The 20,878-nt window shown below is 38.7% G+C and overlaps 1 protein-coding gene across 1 annotated transcript; it reads left to right on the plus strand.

Annotated features, from left to right (window-relative positions):
- Positions 1 to 1,923: 1,923 nt before the first annotated feature.
- LOC145714937 (ATP-dependent RNA helicase DDX3Y) lies at positions 1,924 to 20,559 on the plus strand. The gene is made up of 18 exons (XM_081794477.1): positions 1,924 to 2,184; positions 2,729 to 2,775; positions 5,529 to 5,589; positions 8,034 to 8,081; positions 10,699 to 10,828; positions 11,684 to 11,839; positions 11,918 to 12,017; positions 12,785 to 12,920; positions 14,670 to 14,755; positions 15,010 to 15,108; positions 15,196 to 15,356; positions 15,642 to 15,786; positions 15,891 to 16,035; positions 16,371 to 16,552; positions 16,627 to 16,744; positions 17,088 to 17,241; positions 17,757 to 17,890; positions 18,088 to 20,559. The coding sequence occupies exons 1-18, from the start codon at positions 2,166 to 2,168 to the stop codon at positions 18,165 to 18,167; spliced, it is 2,001 nt and encodes a 666-aa protein (XP_081650603.1). The 5' UTR covers positions 1,924 to 2,165; the 3' UTR covers positions 18,168 to 20,559.
- Positions 20,560 to 20,878: the final 319 nt, after the last annotated feature.

Genomic DNA, 20,878 nt, shown 5'->3' on the forward strand with positions numbered 1-20,878 from the left:
CAGGAAGTACATGATCAGTACAACTGATGTAAGCCGCACAGCACACTCCTGCCTTCCCCAAAGGTAGGTTACTTTTCCTGAAACAAGCCACTCAATTTTTCTGCCCACTTCTGCATATAAAAGCCTTCGAGCTTGTCCAGCTCCTTGGAGTTTCTTTATATTTGCTAGATGGTATGCTGCCCAATTCATGAATCACTCAGGCCAATTAAACCTCCAAATTTACTCAGTTGAATTTTTTTTTAAACCTCTTTTAAGTATTCCAATGCCAGTATCTACACTCTAACACTACTCAGAAGTAAGATAAGGCACAGAGCCCAGTCATTATTCTTATTATTGCTAAAGCACATACAGTCAGAAGAGCTGTCAGAATGCAGAGCAAACTCAGACTCAGGTTTGCCCTGCTAAACATGAAAAGGAAATGAGGGGAGCTGGCGCCTGGGTAGCTCAGTGGGTTTGAGCATCTGACTCTTGATTTCAGCTCAAATCATGATCCCAGAGTTGCTGGATCCAGCCTTTCATCCAGCTCTGTGCTGAGCTTTCAGTTTACTTAGGATTCTCTCAAATAAATTTGATTATTTATCAAATAATAAAAAGATACAGAGAAAGAAACAAACAAAACACACCTCACCAGTGCTCTCTAATTTGAATTCACAAATCTCAGAGTTGGAAAGACCCTAAAAATCATCATGGTTACTGTTTCTCAAGAGAGCATTTTGCAAATCTGTGTGAGCAGCTTGATTCTCACAGCAACTGGCAAAGGCTACTAGCATTGAGTAGGCAGGGGCAAGGCATGTTACATGTTCTACAATGCAGTGGACCATTATTTACAAAGATCATTCACATGGATGAAAATACTGTTTGTTAGACTCTGCTTTACATACAAAGTATTTCTTACTAGTCTCCACATGTTGCATGTAATTTAAGGTAAATTCGCATTTTCAGTATTTTCTAATATTACCAAAATCAGTTTATTTTCTTGAGTTGTGACCACATTGTATTAGTAGCTAAATGAGGAAGCCCTTTATTATTAGTGTGGTAGCACAGGATATTTCACATGTTACTATGTGTTATGTTTATTTGTGTTAGATAGTTTGGAGCATAACGATCACTAGGTTTAATTTATACCATGGATCTGTTTAATTTTAGAATCATAAAAGTGTCTTACCAAATATTTCCTATACACAAAGTTATCAAATTTAGCTTATAAGGTAACAAAAAGCAGTAAAGCAACTTGTACTAATCACCTTTGAACGTTTAAGTTTTGAAAAGGAAAATTTAGAACGTCTTTTTTTGTGATAAATGAGAACGGAGCCATTTAAATCCTAGCAGCAAATGACCTACGAAGATGGGGCAAAACCTTTTCATAGGTCTTTTTCGCTAAAAAGCACGGAAGGGTGCACGCGAACCAGGATACACGTTTTTTCATTTCAGAGGCCTATAATACTGAATCCGGACTAAGTGATCTAGAGGACAGCCAAAGGAAGCAATTCTTCACACAGCAACTAGCTCATGTCCTTCCCATCCTACCACCCCCTCCCCTCCCACCCCAGTATGGCCCGAGGGTCACTTTGAACGTAACTCAAGACAAACTTCACAGTTCCTTTATCAGGTTGATTCCGTGAAGCGAGAAACAGTCCCGAAGGCTTTTGGACCTTAGGAGAGTACACAATTTCCAGAGCCCCATTTCATTGGGTAAACAGTACGGCACAAATGGCTATAATTTCTCTGGGGAAAGGAGGAAAAGCTCAACGGGATGTGAGTGACGGGGCGGGGGGAAGAGGGTTGGGAAGCAAGGTCTCCCCAAAAGTGCTTTCCAACAGCGTCACTGAGGGTGTAATTGTTTCATTGTTTCCTCACTACGTGACGCAGAAGCTGCATGACCCAGAAGCGTAAACTCGCTGCTAGGAAACTGGAGGGACCTTGAGTTCCTGGCCAAGCCCCCGCAGCCTAAGCTCACGCCGGGAGGAATCCGGCTGCCCGCACGTGCTGCGGTTTCCCCTCCGCTGACCGCGACCGGTCCACCTTTTGCAGATCCCGTCTGGCCACCTTCTCTCCTTCCGTTCCTCCAGCCAGAAGATTCTACTCAACCCATCGTTGACCATTCTACAAAATGGTGCCCTCGATCATCTCGGCTTCAGGCTTCTTTTAAACTAATTCCGGCTTTGATGAATCTCCCAAAAGCTGGTGGGGAACACAGATTTTACGATCCCAGTAACTGAAAGGGAAGGGAAAGGGAAAGCGCTAGAGAAAAACGGAGGGAAACTAGGAGGGTGAGGAGGCGGGAGGGTGACGTAAGGGATATACACTGGAGCTATGTTTAAGATCTCCCAACTTTTGAAAAGCGGGAGAGGGCGAGTTCTCGCTAGCTTCCAAAAATTCCAAGACTTTGGGGGAAGGTGGAGGAAAAAAGCTTTCGCGAACTATGAAAGCGTTTTAGCTATCAGTCCGACTAGAAGATACCGCGATGTTATGACTAAACGAACGCGATTTAGCGAAGCAGAACTAACGGTACTGATAATACGTTGCTGGGGGCGGGGCGGGGCGGGGCGGGGACGGGGGGACAGAGGAGGAAGTCGTACGACTTACGTGCTGACGTACAGTCGTGGCTATATTACGGCTGTGGTCAAACCTTGTGCTTCAAAGGGCTTTTAGTTCTCTTGTGAGACTGTTCCTGTTCCGCTACTGTAGACTTGCAGTTGGGAAACTCCGAGTTCTCCTTTCCTTTCAGGCATGAGTCATGTGGTGGTGGAAAATGCGCTCGGGCTGGACCAGCAGGTAAGTCGAAATAAGCCTTCCCGTGCTGTCTCCGTGGACTTCTTTCTTAGTTTAACGTTACTTGTGGCGCAGTAGTAACTAGCCGCCTTTCGTTTCCCTTCTGTCCCCGTGGTTTTTGGTGGGGGAACTGTGAACGGAGAGGGAAAGCAACTGTCTTAAACCATTGGCCATAGCGAAGAAGATGAGGGTGTAACATTAATGTCGATAGTAGCTGTTACTTGGCCCGCGTTCGACTTAAGGGATTGTAACTCGGCGGGCGCACAATGGCGGCAATTGTGTGTTCGCGCTGTCGCAGAGACGCGCATGTGCGAGTACACACTCAGTAGTAACCGGACAGAGGTCCGCAAATGGGGACGTTTTTTGGTCATACGGCTTTGGTTTTCACTGGTTGACCTTTTCTGGCCCAGAGATGCCGTTGGTATGTAAGGGAAGAGTTGGTTGTAGCCAGGGAATGGGGACGGAGCAGGGGGAAGGCATGGACCTTCTTTCAGGGTAATGGCGGCGGTCTCCTTTGTTCATGCTGCGTGGCTGTACAGCGTGCACCCTACTAAGAGAAGGTGCAGGCCTGCAAGACCTGAACGGGCAACTGGCTTTATAAAACTCTTTACGAAATGGCTGTCTTGTTACTTTGCGGGCCCATATTGGCAGCGTATCTCAGCCGAGTACTAAGGATGGCGGGGTGGTGTTTCCGGACTGGAAAGTTTTGTGACGCAGAAAAGCCGGAAAGGGAGAGTGGGGAAGGAAGGGAGGAATGGCCGCCACGTGTTTCCCTTGACCGGTGTCCGGAAATAATGGAAGTTAGACGCCGGGTAGCCCTTTCGCAGGTTAGTGGTCTGGAACTGCCATATTTCTTTCAGTTAATACAGAAAGTCACTGATGGCCATTTAGCCATTGATAGTGGATTTTTTTGTTTTTGTTTTATATGTCCATAGGTTAGGAATAGGACGTTGGAGTGCAGACTGGAAAAAAAACTCGAAAAGTGGTTTGGTAGGGCAGATGAGCTTATTGTTACTAACTTCGATACGCGTGAGGAGAAAGACATTGAGCTAGGGCAAAACCAGGCCCTGTCTTTGAGAGTTTAGGAATGCGGAAAAGGATACGTGATCTGTGAGAGGTAATAGGTTCGTTTTCCATGGCAGGAATATCCGTTTCATTATAGCGGTATTCATCCAGAGAAAATCACCAGTGAGTCGTGGGGACTCATGTGAACAGCTTGCCTCGTCTTTTGTCTTGCACGTTTTACGTAGTTGAATTAGGGCATAAACCGTTCACCAAAAAAAAATACTTGGGGAAGTCCTGCTAAATTCTGAAACAAACCCCACTGACAATAATGGATTCCAAATTTCCGTGTTGTTTCTCAATATATTGGAGAGATTTGATGGTTTGTTCCTAACGTTACACTTGTGTAAAGGACTGCAATTTGCTGTGAGCCTGGATAATGTTAAAAAGTGCGTTGAAATTGAAAATCCGATAGCAAAAACAAAATTGTATTTGTAACCTTTTCTTTGTGGCTGGATTCCCTTTAAACTTTTGATAAAACCGTTCTCTCGGTTAGCATTTAGTAGTAATAAGCAAATTAGGCCTGGTAAAGTGATAGTATCTTAATTGATGGTGTGTGTAATTGGTGACATCTTGGATTTTCAGTATAGTGTTTAAAAATTATTGCACAGTGTATTTTGCAAATATGCAACACTGGCCTTCGCTTCGTTTTTTGTGTGTTTTTTAAGTTTTATTTTGACATGTAATTCCTATTTGAAAGTAGTTCTGAGTTTATTGTTTCATGAAACATGATAAAGCAAAATAACTTTTTTTCTATGGTATTGAAACCCATTGGTGAGGGGACAAGTAGTAATTTGAAATTAAAGACAATTTTCTTCAAAAAGCCTTGGATATTAGTTGTACCACTTAATAGATTTGTAACCAACAACCTCCCTGAATTTGTCCCCTCTCTGAAATGGTAGAAATAAATACTGCCTTCAGTGTAGCCAGCGTTAAATGATGGAGTCAAAGTGACACGGTATTATTCATCACCTATTAAGTGGTGGTGCTGCTGCTGCTTAGGAATTATCCAAAATTAAACCCGTTTGCACCGTTTTAGGAATAAATTAAGGAATCTTAAAACTTGTCTTAGCATTTTTTCAGGTTTAATTTTTAGGTGGTTGGTTTTGTGTTATTTTGTTTAAGGAATATTTAGATTTAAAATAATATAAAATGGGAAACCAGTGACTTTGAGAAATTGGTGTAACAATTTAGTTTGGTGATTGAAGAACATTTTGCTAGGAAAATTGTTACAGGGAAAACTTGTTTGGGATTCATGTGTTTGAACCATCTGGGAAGTTTTTGTTTTTGGTTTGTTTTTTTGTTTTTTGAGGGGGGGGGTGGGGCAGAGAAAGAGGGAGACACAGAATCTGAAGAAGGCTCCAGGCTCTGAGCTGTCAGCACAGAGGCCAGTACGGGGCTAGAACCCACAAACTGCAAGATCATGAGCTGAACTGAAGTCCAGTGCCCAACCAAGCCACCCAGCTGCCCCATGTTTGTACCATCAACAGATTATACTGCTGGCATCTGGGTCTTGCCTTTTGTTTTCCGCACTTTTTACATGCTTAAAAGCAGACAGGGAAGCTAGCTAGTAAATACTACAGAATAGGACTGGAGTTTAGAACTCATTTGTCTTTTGCAGTGCTGTCTGTGTTTCATTTCCTCCCCCTTATTGTAGTGTGTCAGCATGTAACGTGTTAATATATCTCTTCTAGTTTGCTGGTCTAGACCTGAACAATTCTGATAATCAGAATGGAGGAGGAAGGACAGCGAGCAGTAAGTTTAAAAAAAAAACAACTTTTTTTACTTGAATCTGTTAAGAACTTAATATCTTACTGTGTTTACTAATCTTAAATTGAAATTTTCCCTTTTTCACTGTATAAATATTTAAGTGTTTTGGCATATCTGTATAATAAAAGAGATTGGTTCGTTCTTTTTGAGTTAAAGGCAATGTCATAGACCCATTTTTAGGAAACAGATTGGGATCAGTATGGATTCTGGCATGAAAGAGGTGAGGATACTCATCCCTCTTGTGAAACTGACCTGAACTATGTTAAACTAATAAAGGGAACCTGTACGTTTACATATTACAGCTATTGCTACCAATGATGCATAATGAAACAGACTTAAGGGTAGCACTAGGCTCTACTGATTCCTGGGTTGTAGTTAGAATTGTAAATGTCTGCCATATTAAATTGAAAAGAGTTCTTTTAAAATGGTATTTTGTGGGGCTTTTGTTTTATTTTTAAATTTTTGGGGTTTTTTTTTTTGAGACTTTAGATAGAGTTTACTATCTTAGATAGAAGTTGATAGTTTATTTGGCAGCAGATGTATATGTATGGTTAATACATATTTAGTTGTCTTTGCTACTGTATACATATTATTAAGATGTCATTATACTGATAATTTGGGACACTTAATTAAATCCAAAGGCTACAGAATTGGTTAAAATTTGGATCATAACCCTGGGTGGCTTAGACTTTATAGGTTAAATGCTTTTTTTTTTTCCTAATTTTTTAAATTATTTATTTATTTTTGAGAGAAACAGAGACACAATGTGAGTGGATTGGGGCAGAGAGAGAGGGAGACACAGAATCTGAAGCAGGTTTCAAGGTTCTGAGCTGTCAGCACAGAGCCCGACGTGAGGCTCGAACTCCCAAGATAATGACCTGAGCCGAAGTCGGACACTCAACCGACTGAGCCACCCAGGCGCCCCATTTTATTTCTTAATCACAATCTAGGCTGTTGACTTAATTTAGGAAGCTCAAGGTTAAAAGTATCCGTTCCTTCTTGGAATTCTTTAGCTTTCAACTGTTTATATAGTATGGTTTTCCTTTTACAGAAAAGAAACAGCCCTTTTTGGATAATTTACTGCATATTCTTTTTTTCCTTGTCATTTTTGTTACAGTAACTGTTACCCTTGTTAAGAGCTGTAATTAATAAAACTTTCTGAAATAGGGGCTTGTGTGTATGAGAGGTCTGTGCTCAATGTTGGGCTTGAACACAAGACCCTGAGATCAGGAGTCATGGCTCCACTGACTGAGCCAGCAGGCACCACCAATTTGTATTGAGAAATTTTCTTAATGTGTTCCCAAATTTGCCTAATTTATGCTGCTGTCCCTTGCCTTTTCCTTTTTGGTTTAGGATAAAGACTGTTATGTAAGGTATTACCCATTTTTATTTAGATTTCTCCATTGTTGTGTGTTTTTTTTTGTTTTTGTTTTTGTTTACATTTATTTATTTTTAAGAGACTCAGAGAGACAGAGCGCAAGTCGGGGAGGGGCAGAGAAAGAAGGAGATACAGAATCTGAAGCAGGCTCCAGGCTCTGAGCTGTCAGCACAGAGCCTGACACGGGGCTCGAACTCACAAACTGTGAAATCATGACCTGAGCCAAAGTTACACTCTTAACCAACTGAGCCACCCAGGTGCCCCTCCCCCCCATTGTAAGATAACTCAGAGAATAGAACTTTTGTTTTGCTTCAAGTTTTTATAAGAGAAAGGGAGAGAGAGCATGCAGTTAGGGGCAGAGAGGAGAGAGAAAATTCCAAGGACGCTGTCCAACCCAGGAAGCATGATACCACCACCTGAACCAAAACCAAAAGTGAAAGATGCTTTACTCACTAAGCCACCCAGGAACCCCAGGAGAATAGAAGTTTTAAAAGTTTGTTTTCGGGGCACCTGGGTGGCTTGGTCAGTTAAGCGTCCGACTTTGGCTCGGGTCATGATCTCACAGTCCATGAGTTCGAGCTCTGCATCAGGCTCTGCTGACAGCTCAGAGCCTGGAGCCTGCTTCAGATTCTGTCTCCTCTCTCTGCCCCTCCCTTATGCATGCGCGCGCGCTCTCTCTCTCTCTCTCTCTCTCTCAAAAATAAATAAACATTTAAACATAATTAATTCTGGTACCAGTATTTATTTTCTTCTTTCCCCCCTACTACCCCTCCCCCTCCCCACCCCCTCCCAAGTGTATTTATTTTTGAAAGCGCACACAAGCACCCATAAGAATACGGAAGGGGTAGAGAGACAGGAAGGAGATTCAGGCAGGCTCCAAACCATCAGCACAGAGCCCGCTTGCTGGATGGCTCAGACATAATGAACTGTGAAATTATGACCTGAGCCAAAATCAAGAGTTAAGTGCTTAACTGACCATGACCTGTGTTTTAATAGATATTTTTGCAAAAAGTTGTGTCTTTGAGGATATGATTTTAGTTTTCTCTTGCAGAAGGACGCTATATACCTCCTCACTTAAGGAACAGAGAAGCCTCCAAAGGTGGGTGATTGTGCAACTTTATATCCATCTTTTCTGTGTTTACATTAGATAAGTTAGTCAAAGCCTAGGGAAACATGAGGTGTAACTTTAAGGAGTATATTATACACATTTTTGCCCTTAAGCTTCTGTTTTCAGACAGTTAGCTTTGTAAACATTCAGCTGCTGTTTAGTAATGGATGTTTCATTTCTTCTGACCTACTTTGAGCCAAAAGTTTCAGTACTTTTTATTGCTCTGTTTTTAACGTTGAAAACAATTTCAGTTTGAAAGGAGAATGTGCCCTATTTTGTAAAACTAACTGCAGGACAATAAAGTCCTCCATGAAATGTTACCACACTGAAAATGAGCTATTGAACAGTATAACAATTGAAGAATTGCAGTTATGGCACAGTCAGTAGGATGGAGTGTTGTCTGATTTGTTGTTTTTTTGTGTTTTGTTTTTGTTTTTTGCCTCAACTGCTTCATTTGAAAGGCTTTGTCTGAAATGTTTTGAAAACACCTGATAACTCTTAGCGCTGAGTTTTTTCACGTAGAGGGATAGTGTTAGGATGATAATATTGAGTGTTGTATGTTCACTATCATGAATGATCTGAAATTATCAAGAGAGAAAAGGTCAGGAAAAGTCAAAAGGAAAGATGGTGGGTAAATGGGGCAGGTATTTGGGGAGGGGGAAAATAAACTGGCTTAAGGATTTGGTGGGTGCTTTTATACATCGTCTGTAGTTTATAAAATTGTATATATAATACCCCACAGGGTCACTTACAGCTAATAATAGGATTTTTCTTTCCAAATTGCAGAAATTATTTCATAATGTGTATTCATTTCTCAATGTATGTGTCTAGAATTGCGTCCAGTGTATATTAAATGCTTCAAAGAGAGTGACAACATGGCAAGAAATGGAAGAGACCTTAAAACATCTTTTTCTTGCTAATAAAGGCCATGGTCAACTGGCTTAGGAGTTAACTATAAAGCAGAGTGAAAGTAATGTCATTACTTAGGGAGCTTCAAAACATGAAAGAAAATGTCTGAATCTAGCTGAGTTCTCAACTCCAGTGGGCTTACTCTTGTCACCATTTGATGAGTCTGTAACTTGCCTTAGAGGTATGTCCATGTAGAAATTAGGCAAGGATGATAGTTTCTTTTTTCCCTGGTATACTTAGTTCTTCCTGAACTGAAAACTCTTACTGTTGGACTTAGGTTTTCCCAATAGTATAAGTAAATTTCTATTGTTAGCACTGAAACAAAGCTTTGGCAATACCTCGGTGTGAAAGTCCATGCTATTTCGGTAAATTGAATTCTTTGTTTTTAAGTTTATTTATTTTGAGAGAGACTAAGGTAGTGCAAGTGGGGAACGGGCAGAGAGAGAGAGAGAGAGAGAGAGAGAGACACAGACATAATCCCAAGGAGGCTCCACGCTGTCAGCATGGAGCCCAACATGGGGCTCAAACTCATGAAACCATGAGATAATGACCTGAGCCGAAACCAAGAAGCCCACCTTAACTGGCTGAGTCACTTAGGCGCCCCTCTATTTAGTGAATCTGTCTTAAATGGTGTTACACTAAGCCAGATTGCCTTTTTTTTTTTTTAATGTTTTTTATTTATTTTTGAGACAGAGACAGAGCATGAACAGGGGAAGGGCAGAGAGAGAGGGAGACACAGAATCTGAAGCAGGCTCCAGGCTCTGAGCTGTCAGCACAGAGCCTGATGTGGGGCTTGAACTCACAGACTGTGAGATCACGACCTGACCCGAAGTTGGACACTCAGCCCACTGAGCCTCCCAGGCACCCCAAACCAGATTGCTTTTTTATGTATTGAAGATACTCACTGACTTGTTATATTTATATCAGTTGGCTACCAACCAAGTTGTCCTCATGCATCTGACATATTTATTGTTACTGGTAATTATATAGTGTATTTCTTAATTTAAGCTTTTCTCTGACTACCTGAGATAACCTTTTATTAGGTTAGACATTTCAGAATGTGTATCATATACATTATATGGTATATACCTTAAGTTTTATCAACGCAGAGCTTTGTGAGATTCATTTTTAGAGATGCAGCGTAACTAAAAAGCTTACTGACTTAGTTTCCTTGGCTACTGCCTTTGAGGTTAAAAATTGTGGGGAGGCACTTGGGATCCCTCTGAAAGCAGTTACACTTTTAAAAAGGTATTTTGCCACAGCCTTATATTCCAATAATTTTATTGGAATAGGCTGCTGTTTCATTCTTTTTGGTGTATAGGAAAGACACTGAAAGAATGGAATATAAATTGTTACTCTGATAGTGGCTATATAATTGTATACTTGTATTTCATGTAAATTATGTTAGATGTGATATACATTAAGTTCACTGTCCTTACTGAGAACATGAAGTGGCTTTGCTTTACACGATAATTTCTGGTGGAAAAGAGAATTAAAGATAGTAAAAATTCTATTTGCTGATGAAACCAGTTATTTTAAATCTTATATTTTGATAAAAGTATTTCTATTGATGTTTGATTCCAGAAGGATAAAATAAAAGAGAAGCTGTGTATGTGAAGAGCTTATTTTTTCAAATAATCTTACTCATGTAAGAGTGTTGTCAGCTTTTTTTTTTTTTCCTTAACTTTTTTTTTTGAAGGATTCTGTGATAAAGAGAGTCCAGGGTGGAGTTGTAGTAAAGATAAGGATGCCTACAGCAGTTTTGGATCCCGAGATTCAAGAGGAAAGCCCGGTTACTTCAGTGATCGTGGAAATGGACCAAGGGGAAGGTAAATTATTGAAAGTAACAATTTTAGGAATCAACTCTTAGTTTGGTATATTCTCATTCTTTGCCCTTTTATTGATCTTTAATCACAGTGTTTTCCCTAACCACAAACCATCTTTTTGTTAATTTTAATCAAAATGTTGGTTTATTGTCAGCTATGCAAGGTTTTTTCCCTAAATTTAATCTGTTAAATTACATGCAATAAGCTTGATTCCCACCTTCCACCCCCATAGTATAAGGGAAGAGGAGGGAAGAGTCAGATTATATGCAATAAGAATATGCTATTTGACATGATCTGTGTTTTTACTAAATTATTTTGTAGTATCCCTGCAGTTTAAACACAGTTTACGACCTCACAAGTATGATGAATTGATCATAAGAGCTTCGTGTGTGTGTGGTCAGTCCCGTATTGTTTTTCAGTACTAAGAGTAAAACTCTAAAAGCGTGTCACGTTAGTGGATTTTATTTTATATCCACATATAACTAGGATGACTGATGTTATCTTTCCTGTCCGTGAATGTATTTAGATTATCACGTTTAAAGTGAACGTGTTAAGTGTATTCTGGATGTAAGTTCTGTAAAACTTAATGCTTAGCATATGAGACGTTGATTGAAGCTGTATATAATTTTACATAAGGTAAAAGTGGATGTGGGTTTTTTTAAATTGAAGATATGTAACTTATACGTAACAATTAATTAGGGGGCCTTATTTCATACATGACATTGCCAGTGTTGAATTTTTGACATCTTTGAAAGGTACTTGTGACCAAACAATTCAATTAATACATGGTACATATCTAGAGAGGTATTATGGTGTTGGTTAAGTAACATATTTGGATCATTTGCTTGTGCTGTTCAGGTTTGATGATCGTGGACGGAGTGACTATGATGGTATTGGCAGTCGTGATAGGACTGGCTTTGGCAAATTTGAACGCAGTGGACACAGTCGTTGGTGTGACAGATCAGATGAAGATGATTGGTCAAAACCACTTCCACCAAGTGAACGACTAGAGCAGTAAGTTTTTGAAGCATATGGTGACTGATAAGAAACTTACAATCTAGTATAACCTATGTAATGATCATTTGATTACAGGGAACTCTTTTCTGGAGGAAATACTGGAATTAACTTTGAGAAATATGATGATATTCCAGTAGAGGCAACTGGCAATAACTGTCCTCCACATATTGAAAGTGTAAGTTGTTTTTTTGGCATTTTAACAGTTCTTTGTTACCATTTAAAAATGTCATTAGTTTGGGGTGCCTGGGTGGCTCAGTCAGTTAAGCCTTGACTTCGGCTCAAGTCATGATTTCACGGTTTTTGAGTTCAAGCCCCACGTTGGGCTCTGTGCTGACAGCTCAGAGCCTGGGGCCTGCCTCAGATCGTGTTTTCCTCTTCTCTGCCCTCCTCGACTGTGCTCTGTCTCTCTCAAAAATAAACATTTAAAATTTTTTTAACTTTTCATTAGGGTATAAAAAAGGAGAGGCTGAGATTTTTTTATTTATTTACTTGAGAGAGAGAGAGAGACTGGGGGAGAGAGGTAAAGGGAGATAATCTTAAGTGGCCTGACATGGATGGAGCTCAATCCCACAAACCATGAGATCATGGCCTGACCCAAAATCAAGAGTTGGATGCTTAGCCACTCAGGCACCCTGAAGAGACTCGGATTTTACGTCATCATAATGAACTATGCTGAAATACAAAATGTGTGAAAATAATATTAACCCTAAAGTAGTTTATTTTCCTTTTCTTTAAATAGTTTATTTTCTTAAGAACTAGTATGTGTGTGCAACCAAAAGTATATAGTCTTAAAAACCACCATAGCACTTTTAACTTAAGATTATAGCAAATATGTAAACACAACCAAAAGCAGCAATAAATAAAACTTGTTTTTTGTTGTCTTATTAGTACAAACAATTTGCAACAGATAATGGCGTGTTTGACTTGCTTCTTCTTTGGCAGTTCAGCGATGTTGAGATGGGAGAAATCATCATGGGAAACATTGAGCTTACTCGTTATACTCGTCCAACTCCAGTGCAGAAACATGCCATTCCAATCATCAAAGAAAAAAGAGACTTGATGGCTTGTGCCCAGACAGGTAAACTGACTCCATGAAGCTAGTATCTCAATTAGCCTTGCTCTAAAACTAGTACTTAGTACAGGGAGGGTCTGAGTTCAGCCTGATTTGGAGTTAGATAAAGATTAGTTGGGGAGGTCTTATCAAGAGCCTGGGACCCATAAAAACATAGGTGGGGAAAAGGGAATTGTGCCTCTCATTCTCCAGTATTTTGGGAATTGGACGGGGGCAGTTTAGTTCTGTATGAGAATTTTACAGTAATAAAAGAGCTGGCAGAACTTTTTCCGTGTGTGTTAAACTTCTATATAGAAAAAGGAAACTTCAGTCACTGCCATTTGTAATATATTTCCTTCTTTAAGGATTACTTTTTTTTTTTTTTTAATTTTTTTTAACGTTTATTTATTTTTGAGACAGAGAGAGACACAGCATGAACGGGGGAGGGGCAGAGAGAGAGGGAGACACAGAATCAGAAGCAGGCTCCAGGCTCTGAGCCATCAGCCCAGAGCCTGATGCGGGGCTCAAACTCGCGGACCGCGAGATCGTGACCTGAGCTGAAGTCGGACGCTTAACCGACTGAGCCACCCAGGCGCCCCTACTTTTTTTTTTAATGTTTATTTTTGAGAGAAAGAGTAGGGGAGGGGCAGGAAAAGAGGGAGAATGGAAGATCCAGAGTGGCTCCCTACTGTCATTGTCAAGCTGGACGCATGGTACAAACTCCAAAACAATGAGGTCGTGACCTGAGCTACAGTAGGACGCTTAACCAATTGAGCCACCTAGGGATTACTTCTTCTTTACTTAAATGTGACTGTTAGGCTAAATCTGGCATGTGTTTTTATTTTATTTTTGAAATTTTTTTGTTAATTTTTTTTTTTTTTTTTAAGAGACCATGCAAGCAGGGGAGAGGGACAGAGGAAGAGAGGAGCATCCCAAGCATGCTCCACACTTAGCGTGCAGTCCAACACAGGGCTCAGTCCCACAACCCTGGGATCACAACCTGAACTGAAATCAATGATGCCCCTCCAGTGTCTATTTTTAGGAATAAAATTTTATTGCAGGGTGGGGGGGTGTGCCTGGTGGCTCAGTCATTTGAGCCTCAGGTCATGATCTTGTGGTTCTTGGGTTCTAGCCTCTTATTGCACTCTGTGCTGATAGCTCAGAGCCTGGCACCTGCTTTGGATTCTGTGTCTCCCTCTCTCTCTGTTACTGCCCTACTCATTTTCTGTCTCTCAAAGATCAATAAATGTTCAAGAATTTTTTCATTAAAAAAAAAAGTTTTATTAATGGGTGCCAGCTTGACAGCCAGTGGAGTTTGTGGAACTTTTAACTCTTGATCACAGGATTGAGAGTTCAAGCCCTATGTTGAGCATAGAGATTACTTTGGGAATAGAAATTACTTAAAGAAAACTTAAAAATTAAAAAAACACAAAGTTTTATTGGCACAATTAAAACCAAGGCTTTATTCTGCAAAAGTAGAGACCAGTGCACAAAGGACTTCACTGTTAAAGTCTTAAAAAGTTTGTGGACTCCTGTTGTACATACCAATAGTATATGGAAGTGGAAGTTGATGCCATGGGAGAGGCAAGGTGATTGTTTTCATATACCTTAAAATGTAAAGAATTGAGTATTGGTATAGTTTAAAATGGATTACAGAATTCATTTGGCATTCTTTGCTTGATTTTATAAATCTATTTTCTCAAAATATTGGGAATAAAATAAAATTTTATTTCTTTCACTGAAAATGTATTTGAAATACAAGGGTTTTTTTGACAGGGTCTGGAAAAACTGCAGCATTTCTGTTGCCCATCTTAAGTCAAATTTATAGAGACGGTCCAGGCGAGGCTTTGAAGGCTGTGAAGGTAAAGATTTCCTTATTGAAATAAGTTGTCCTAGAAAAAGTTTCATAAATATTCGTTAAGACTTTCCTAAGCAACGCTAAATACGTTTTATTTTAATTTCTTTTGATTTTCAATACATATTTCTCATGAAGACCTATTTTTGGTTGTAATCTTTAAACTGTTATAGAGGTCATTTTACTGTGATGAGTTTTTTTTTTTAAAGAACAAGAGTCAGGGTCTTTGAGTTTAATTTATAAATTGTACTCCATTCTTAGGAAAATGGAAGATACGGACGCCGTAAACAATATCCAATCTCCTTGGTTTTAGCCCCAACAAGAGAATTGGCTGTACAGATCTATGAGGAAGCCAGAAAAGTAAGTATGCATTGCACTGATGATTATTAATTTTCATTCATTGTAATAATTTTTTTTTTTTACAAACATCTAATTATTTGTTTATAGTTTTCATACCGGTCAAGAGTTCGTCCTTGTGTTGTTTATGGTGGTGCTGATATTGGTCAGCAGATTCGAGATTTAGAACGTGGATGTCATTTGTTAGTTGCCACTCCAGGACGGCTGGTGGATATGATGGAAAGAGGAAAGATTGGATTAGACTTCTGCAAGTATGTATTATGTATGAAATGTGACTTCTTTTACACTGATGGTCATTTTGTAGTGTTTCAGAAATACTGTTTTAACATTAAAACGTAATTTTAGTGATTAAACTTTTAACATAGTTTTTGAAAATCAGTTTTACCTGTACGATTCATTGGGACAGAGTTAAATATTACAGGATGTATGGGTTTCACAAGTGTTAAATTGTGAGGCCAATATTAGAATGAATATTATATTACTACGTTCAGTGGTCAGTTCTCATCAAATTCTAAAATGAGTACTTTTCATAATAGATACTTAGTATTGGATGAAGCAGATAGGATGCTGGATATGGGATTTGAACCTCAGATACGTCGTATAGTTGAACAAGATACCATGCCACCAAAGGGTATTCGCCACACTATGATGTTTAGTGCTACTTTCCCTAAGGAAATACAGGTATTGTCTGGTAAAAATTTTTAGAGCATTTGCAAGTAAGTATTTTCAAGATAATTTTACATTTTTAAGTAGAGTATAAGAAGTTTTTTTTCCCCCTTTTGCAGATGCTTGCTCGTGATTTTTTGGATGAATATATCTTTCTGGCTGTAGGGAGAGTTGGCTCTACCTCTGAGAACATCACACAGAAAGTAGTTTGGGTGGAAGAAGTAGACAAACGGTCATTTCTTCTTGACCTCTTAAATGCAACAGGTAAAGTTAAAAATAAGGGCAGGGACATGGTTCAGTGGGTTAAGCATCCAACTGTTGATCTTACCTCAGGACTTGGTCTCAGAGTAGTAAGTTCAAGCCCTACATTGGGCTCCACACTGGGCATGAAACCTAGTTTTAAAAAAACAGCCTTATAATGGTATTTGCATCTCTTTAGCTCCTAGCCTTTTTTCTGTTCACTTTTCTAAGCAGTTTATACTTATTATTTCTGTGTGTTTATTTACTGTGTGCAAAGACAACTAAGTCACTTAATACTTGGATCAGGTAATGATACTGAGTTGCTGTTGGTAAACCAGACCTTCTATATAATTTTTCAGGAAAGGATTCACTGACCTTAGTGTTTGTGGAGACCAAAAAGGGTGCTGATTCTCTGGAGGATTTCTTATACCATGAAGGATATGCTTGTACCAGTATCCATGGTGACCGATCACAGAGAGATAGAGAGGAGGCCCTTCACCAGTTCCGCTCAGGAAAAAGCCCTATTCTAGTGGCTACAGCTGTGTGTATATATTTTTTATTTAAACATGTTTGAGTGTTGCTTTTTTTTTTTTTTTAACAAAACTTATTTTTCAGGTGGCAGCGAGAGGACTAGACATTTCAAATGTGAAACACGTAATCAATTTTGATTTGCCAAGTGACATTGAGGAATATGTGCATCGGATTGGCCGTACAGGACGTGTAGGAAACCTTGGTAAAGTGTTTGTTATGAAATCTTAAATACTAGAACTTACTTTTAAGGTGAAGCTGACATCTAATGTCAGCTAAAAATTACTGTTAAAATCTCCAGTGGTGGAATGCTTGGCTGCCTCAGTTGGTAGAGTATGTGATTCTTGATCTCAGGTCATGAGTTTGAGCCCCACAGTGGGCATGAAGCTTACTTGAAAACAATTTAAAAAAATTTAAATCTCTAATTTGGTTACATTGCAAATTGTAATGTCATTTTTTTGTTCTATTTATGGTTTAACATACAAAAGAGAGAAGACTGGATTACTTTATGGAAAACTCACCTTTCTGTACTTTTTGGACTCTTACAGGCCTTGCTACCTCATTCTTTAATGAAAGAAATATAAATATCACGAAGGATTTGTTGGATCTTCTTGTTGAAGCTAAACAAGAAGTGCCATCTTGGTTAGAAAACATGGCTTACGAACACCACTACAAGGGCAGCAGTCGTGGACGCTCGAAGAGGTACAGATTGCTTTGCGCAGGAAGTTGTATCCCAGGTTAACTAAAACACTGCCACTACTTACATAGTTTTGGCAAGGGATATTAGAAATGATGACAGGCACCTGGGTGGCTCAGTCAGTTAAGCATCCAACTTTTGATTTCAGTCAGGTCATGATCTCATGGTTGTTGATATCAAGCCCTGTATTGGACTCTTGTGATGACAGTGCAAAAGCCTGCTTGAGATTCTGTCTCTCTCTGCCCTTCTGTTCATGCTCTTCTGCCGTCTCTCTCAAATAAATATTGAAAAAATATATATCTAAAAGCTATTTTAAAAATACAGAGAAAAAAAAAGGAAACTAATGGTGATAAAGAGTTAAATGTCAGTTCTTACCTGCTGATGGCTTTGGAAATGCTGTTACAAGAATTGACCACAGTGGTAATCAAGTTGAAAATCTGGTACTGAAAAATTAGTAATGGTCATTTTAATTGAATTGCATACTCTTAAACCACCCACAATGTTTTCCTTTTCATACTAGATTCAGCGGAGGATTTGGTGCCAGAGACTATCGACAAAGTAGTGGATCCAGCAGTTCTAGCTTTGGTAGTAGTCGTGCAAACAGCAGCCGAAGTGGTGGAGGTAGTCACAGCAGCAGCAGAGGATATGGTGGAGGTAATGTTAGTTTTTCCTCTTTACTTTAGGCATGTGCTTTTTTCCCCCCCACCCTTAAAGCATAATTTGTCAGAAATTTTATTTCCAAAGAACACAAAATCAGTGCAATAATGTTTTTTAAATTAGGCTTCAAAGAGATAGAAGGAAGAAACTTAAAATGACTGACCTAACTTTTCTTTTCACACATTTCTTAATAGGTGGCTATGGAAGCTTCTACAACAGTGATGGATATGGAGGAAATTATAACTCCCAGGGGGTTGACTGGTGGGGCAACTGATCTGCTTTGCAATAATAAAGTCACCCTTTCAAACAAGCTAATATGGAAACCACATGTAACTTAGCCAGACTGTATCTTATAGCTTCAAGACCTTGCAGTACATTACCAGCTGTGATTCTCCTGAAAATTCAAGGGAGCTTCAAAGTCACAAGAAGAAAGGAACAATTAGCAGCCTTATTCAGAAGTTGGTTTGAAGATTTAATTGCTGTAGTTGGGAAAAACTCCCCTCCTGCTTATTCTCACCCCAAATTGCATTTATAATTTTGTGGCTGAGGATCATTTGTTTGTTAATGTACTGTGACTTTAACTTTAGACAGCTTATTATTTTGATGTCCTGTTGGCTTAGTAATGCTCAAGATACCAGTTGTTTTGAAAAAGTAAGTTTATTGAACTTGGGCTAAAATCAAACCTTGGCACACAGGTGTGATCCAACTTAACAGGAATCATTAATTCATCTGCAGATATTAATGAGGGAAAAACAGGCAATAGCCTGCATTAGGAATTTTTGGTTCTTGCAGACTGGGGAGAAAAACATCTTAAGGCAGATTTAGTTTCTAATGTGGCAAACTGTACTAAGTTTAAAGTTCCGACTTGCTCACTCTATCCTGGATAGGCACTTAGAATCTTGTAGTTTTAAAATAAGCCATTCCAGTCAGGATGTGACTTGTATGAATACGTTTATATATTTTTCAAAGCGTTATTCAAAGTTAATAGAAATAAATACAGCAATTTCTCTTTTAATATTTAGGTTATTAATTTTAAGCTAAACAAATGTGGGCATAGTACTACAGGAAAAGTTAACAGGTTTGATTAAAAAAAGCGTTGGAGGGAAATTTCTTCTAATTAGATTATTTTAATGCCTGCCATAAATATAATTGAAATGGTAGAATGGCTGACCATAGAAGTCCAGTCTTGTTATGGACCTGGTTGGATTTTGGTTTTTAATGCATGCTAGTGTTGATGTTTTTTGGTCAAGAGGATGTATGAGCAGGACGGATTATCCAGCAGGCTTTATTTTAATGCAGATTCACATTGCTCTCTTTAAGCTGCTTGGAAATGTTAAAAATGGCTTACACTTGTAGACTTTGTAGATCAGAAGAACAACAAACTGAAATCTTTGAGATCACACAGGTTGGATAGGTACTAAACTGCATAAGATGTTATTCCTATATAGTCCAGTTTTAGTCTATTTTAGTTGCACAGGTTTCCATTGTATTTATAGTCTCTTTATGATAAATTTGGCCAAAGATTATTGTCCACCACTAAAAATGCTTCTGCCACATGGACTTCTGTGCTAATTTTATGGCCAGAACAGTGATCTTTAAAAACTAAACTTTGTGATGGCACAAGCAGGCAAAAATTTTCTTAAAAGTGCAATAGATTTTCAAGTATATTGTGCCTTGTTCTAAAAACCATTAAGTAGGTGCACTTGACAGTATTGAGGTCATTTGTTACGGTGCTATTTCAATTAGTATAGGTTTAGACTCTTGTACATTTTGCCCATAACTTTATACAAAGTACTTATTTTATTGCACATTCAGAGAATTTTATATATATGTCTCGTGTGCGTGTCCTTAAACTTCCAATCTTACTTTGTTTCTTGGAGATTGCTGAACACAGCTTGTTTAGTACTAGATTCTAACATTTTTTTGGGGACCAAGGAATGATAGTTGAGAAGAAAACTTTGCACACATCAGATTTTAGATACTTTTTGCTGCTAGTTTGTGTAATATTTATTGAACATTTTGACAAATATTTATTTTTGTAAGCCTAAAAGTGAATTCTTTGAAAGTTTTAAGAAACTTGACCAAAAGACAGTACAAAAACACTGGCACTTGAATGTTGAATGTCACCGTATGTGAAATAATATATTTCGGGGTAGTGTGAGCTTTTAATGTTAAGTTCTATTAAACAATTGAGTCAAATTAAGCAGACCCGGCATTGCTGATGTAGCTAGCTATAACTTTCTGACAAAATTGAAGACAAAATTGGCAACTTGAAATTAAAACATGCCAAGGTTTTGATATACTTGTCTTAAAATATTGAAGAAACACTTCCAAACACTGATAATGAAGTGTCCATGTTTCTCAAAGGTTCTGTGAGTTTTGTTTCGTTATGTGTTTGGTTTGGTTTTCCTAGTGACTGTCTGGCCTATTTGCAAACCTCATACATGTGGTTATCTTTGTGTGTTGCCATAATTAGTGACTTTTACATTCAGTTTTTTTTCATCCAGCAACATTTTCAGTAAATAAGAATGGATTTAAACTTGCTGAATGTAGACATTGAACCTCAAGTCACTGTAAGTTAGTAATTGCTTATTGTATTAGTTTTAGATGCTAGCACTGCATGTGGTGTTTATTCTGATTTTACTAAAATAAAAAGTTGAACACCATCTTTTGCTGTCGTTTGTGGTTTAATTGTGAGATGTTGAAATGGTACTGTTAGCCTGGAGGATTGGAAATCATTTGTTGGTTAACCATCAAAGCTGTTCATGAAATGCCTCCTCTTCATGAAGCCAGTGTTGTGCTTTTTAGGTATTGGAATAAATGATAAAGGTGGTGTGAGATTGGAATATGTAGAAGCAGGATTTTTTATTACAAGTCACAAGTGTAAAAGGCTTATATAGAGCATTTATTACATTGATTTATGTAAGAATGAAGAATAAATTTGGGACCACCTGGCTGGCTCAGTTTATAGAGCCTGCAACTCTC

This window comes from Panthera onca, chromosome Y, assembly GCF_046562875.1.
Source record: "Panthera onca isolate mPanOnc1 chromosome Y, mPanOnc1 haplotype 2, whole genome shotgun sequence".
Classification (NCBI taxonomy): Eukaryota; Metazoa; Chordata; class Mammalia; order Carnivora; family Felidae; genus Panthera; species Panthera onca.